We start from the raw sequence: 3,658 nt of genomic DNA on the forward strand, positions 1-3,658 counted from the left end.
AACACCATAGTAAAAGACAGAAGACATTCCTGAGTTTTGGTTTCACAATCAGACTCTCCATCATGAAGACATTTAGGAAAAAACGGGCAGAGAATTGAAACTGAAATGACTACTGCTTTCGTCCCACTCTGATTTGCTAGGCCCATTTCACCCCCACACCCTTCCCAAAATCAAGTCTTGCTGGAAAGCACAGCCTCACCCATTCCTTCCCATGACGTTCACAGCGGAGGTGAGAAATTGTGAAACAGAGTGAATGTTATGCTCCTCACGGGACACCTCTGCCAGGCACTCTACAGACCTCAGGGCCGCAGTCACCAGCCCACAGTTCCCAGGCCCCTTCCTTACCGAACACGCTGTCCCTTTCCGCGCCCCTACCTAGGAGTCCAGAAACTGTCCTGTCTCAGAGGGTTCCAGGAGTTTCCGGGACTCAGACACCTCTAACAGCACCCGCAGCACTCGCCCCATCTTCACGTGATCCCTCCCCTCTGTGGCCCACGTTCCTCCCTCGTTCCAGCCGAGCCACAAAGACAAGTCCCATGGTGGCATGGCGACCTAGGAGGAGCTGGACGATGACTGCAAGGCCCTTTTCCCTCAGAAGCCACGGACTGTGCTGCAGGACCTGTCCTAACGCTGGCTCCTCCACACATTCACTCACAACTAAATTCTCAGGAAGACCGCTCTGCGGACCTACCGGCTGCGTCTCAATCAGTGAGAAAGAATCAAGATGGCGGAAAGAATGAAGACACAACCTCTGCCTGCAGAGCTCTGCGTGGACAGAAGGTGGGCAGCAAGGCGCATACGCAACAACAGACACGCCTAGCAACAGACATGCGCAGCAACAGGTCTGTGCAACATGCGCACTGAGGAGGGCATTCGCCTCCAGACTGAAGTTTTCCTGCCTCTGTGGAGAACCTAAACCAGCAGTGCTCCTAACATTGAAAATGAATTGCAAAGCACTTTTCTTTTTCCCCCCCCCAATCTTTCTTTCCCTTCCAGTGGCTTTGGAGAATATGAGCCCCAGCTTACTCTAATAATGTGTTTCAGAAAAATTCACCATCACAGAAATAAATCTTAAATATTTTAATCCCCGTTTTATATACGCTTCCAGAAATCATTTTCTTGCCTCCTTCACGAGTTTGCTGTCATGCTTGCAGTGGTCTTACCCACTCCAATACGATAAGACATTCATAGTTCTTGGTTGCATTATTGTACGTTCAAAATCATTGATCCAGCTGGACAACATTAAAGTGGTAGGAACTCAACCTTAGTTGTTGAATCCCTGTTTCACCCACTGTTTTGAAATGGCTCTTTTATCATCGCCTACATCCCCACTCAATTTTGTATGTAACTCCCTTCTTTTAATTTTCTTCCATTGAGTTGTTTATACTTGTACCACTACTGCAGTATTTTAATTGCTGTAGCTTAATGCTAGTTGAAATGTGAAGTAATGCTTGCCCTCCCTCACTGATTTCTCCTTTTCTATCAATTCTGACACGTTGGTCTTTCAGATGAACTGCAGAATCATTTGATCAGGTGCTAAAATATTCCTGTTGAGATACTAGTTACTATTTTTATATTACATGTTAACTCTGGGACAATAGCCATCTATTTTAGAATCTCTCAATCAAAAAATAAAAAATAAAAAAAAAAGCCACTCCTCAATTCCTCAAGTCTTTTAACGTATCCCGCACAATGACTGGGTTTTTTGCTACATATTAGTTCTTCACATTCAAATTAAATTTATTCATGGGTATTTTTATTTCTCCATTCCATTGCTGACCCGTGTTTGCTTTTACTCCACTATGTTTTTCACGCAAGTCAAACAACCTCTGTTTGCAAACCATATGATTCCATACCTAGAAAATCCCGGACACTCTACCCAAAAGTTCCTTGATCTTATAAACAACTTCAGGAAATTTTCAGGATACAAAATTAATGTACCTAAAGCAGGAGCGTTTCTGTACACCAACTACCTTGAAGCTCAGAGCCAAATCAGAAGCACAATCCCATTCACAATTGCCACAAAAAGAATAAAATACCTAGGAATACAGCTAACTAGGGAGTAGAACAATCTCTGCTATGAGAACTACAAAACACTGCTCAAAGAAATCAGAGATGACACAAACGGAAAATCATTCTATGCTTATGAACAGGAAGAAGCAATATTTTCAAAATAGCCAAACTGATCAGAGCAATCTATAGATTCAATGGTGTTCCTACTAAACTACGAATGACGTTCTATATGGAATTAGAAGAAAACTATTTTAAAATTCATGTGGGATGGTTGCAGGGATCTGGCAAGATAGCCTAATAGGAAAAGCGTTGGTCTGCAGTTCCCAGCAAGACCAACACAGAAGGCAAGGGATTTCTGCATTTCCAACTGAGGTACCCAGTTCGTCTTATTGGGACTGGTTAGGCAGTGAGTGCAGCCCACGGAGGGCAAGCAGAAGCAGGGTGGGGCATTGCCTACCCGTGAAATGCAAGGAGTCAGGAATCTCCCTTCCCAAGCCAAGGGAAACTGTAACGTACTGTGCTATCTGGTCCAGATTCTACGCTTCTCCCACAGTTTTTGCAATCTGCAGACGGAAAGATTCCCTCTTGTGCCAACACCAGCAGGACCCTGGGTTTCAAGCACAAAACTGGGCAGTTGTTTGTGCAGACACTGAGCTAGTTGCAGGAGTTTTATGGTTTTTTTTGGTACCCCAGTAGCACCTGGAACCCAGTGTCACACAACTGTTCGCTCTCCTGGAAAGGGGGCTGAATCCAGGGAACCAGGTGATCTTGCTCAGCAGGTGCAGTCCTATGGAGCCCAGCAAGCTAAGAATCACTGGCTTGAAATTCTCATTGCCAGTCCAGCTGTCTGATGTCTACTTGTGACTATTGAGCTTGGTGGGAGGAGGGGTATCCACTATTGCTGAGGCTTGAGTAGGCGATTTTCCCCTGACAATGTTAAGGAAACCTGGAAGCTCGGAATGGGCAGAACTCATCACAGGGTGGCAAAGTGGCTGTGGCCAGATTGCCTCTCTAGATTCCTCCTCACTGGGCAGGGCATCTATGAAAGAAAGGCAGAGGCCCAGTCAGGGGTGTATAGATAAAACTGCCATCTCCCTGAGATAGAGCACCTGGGGGAAGGGATGGCTGTGGGTGCAGCTGCAGTGGACTTAAATGTCCCTGCCTGCCGTCTCTGAAGACAAGAGCAGATCCTGACAAGGAGGTTTCTCCCAGCATAGTGCTTGAGCTCTGCTAAGGGACAGACTGCCTCCTCAAGTGGGTCCCTGACCCCCATGCCTCCTGACTGGGAGAGACCTCCCAGCAGGGATCCACAACCACCTCATATAGGACAGCTCTGGCTGGCATCAGGCCAGTGCCCCTCTGGGACAAAGCTTCCAGAGGAAGAGGCAGGAAGCAATCTTTGCTGTTTTGCAGCCTCCACTGGTGATGCCCAGGCAAACAGGGTCTGGAGTGGTCCTCCAGCAACCTGCAGCAGACCTGCAGAAGACGGGCCTGGCTGTTAAAAGAAAATCTGACAAAGGGCTAATATCCAGAACCTACAAAGAACTCAAACAAATTTACAAGAAAAAAACAAACAACCCCATCAAAAAGTGGGCAAAGGATATGAACAGACATTTCTCAAAAGAAGACATTCATACAGCCAACA

The 3,658-nt window shown here is 46.4% G+C and overlaps 1 protein-coding gene across 1 annotated transcript in view; it reads right to left on the minus strand.

Annotated features, from left to right (window-relative positions):
• Positions 1 to 1,317, minus strand: part of PAGE2B (P antigen family, member 2B) — a 4,777-nt gene extending 3,460 nt beyond the window's left edge. Inside the window, exons 1-3 of the mRNA XM_011992001.1 lie at positions 1,293 to 1,317; positions 461 to 816; positions 200 to 375 (exon numbers count right to left, since the gene is read on the minus strand). Of these exons, the coding sequence (XP_011847391.1) occupies positions 200 to 375; positions 461 to 816; positions 1,293 to 1,317 (557 nt within the window). The remainder of the gene's footprint in view (positions 1 to 199; positions 376 to 460; positions 817 to 1,292) is intronic.
• Positions 1,318 to 3,658: the final 2,341 nt, after the last annotated feature.

The sequence above is a fragment of the Mandrillus leucophaeus genome, unplaced genomic scaffold (genome assembly GCF_000951045.1).
Source record: "Mandrillus leucophaeus isolate KB7577 unplaced genomic scaffold, Mleu.le_1.0 Scaffold400, whole genome shotgun sequence".
NCBI lineage: Eukaryota > Metazoa > Chordata > Mammalia > Primates > Cercopithecidae > Mandrillus > Mandrillus leucophaeus.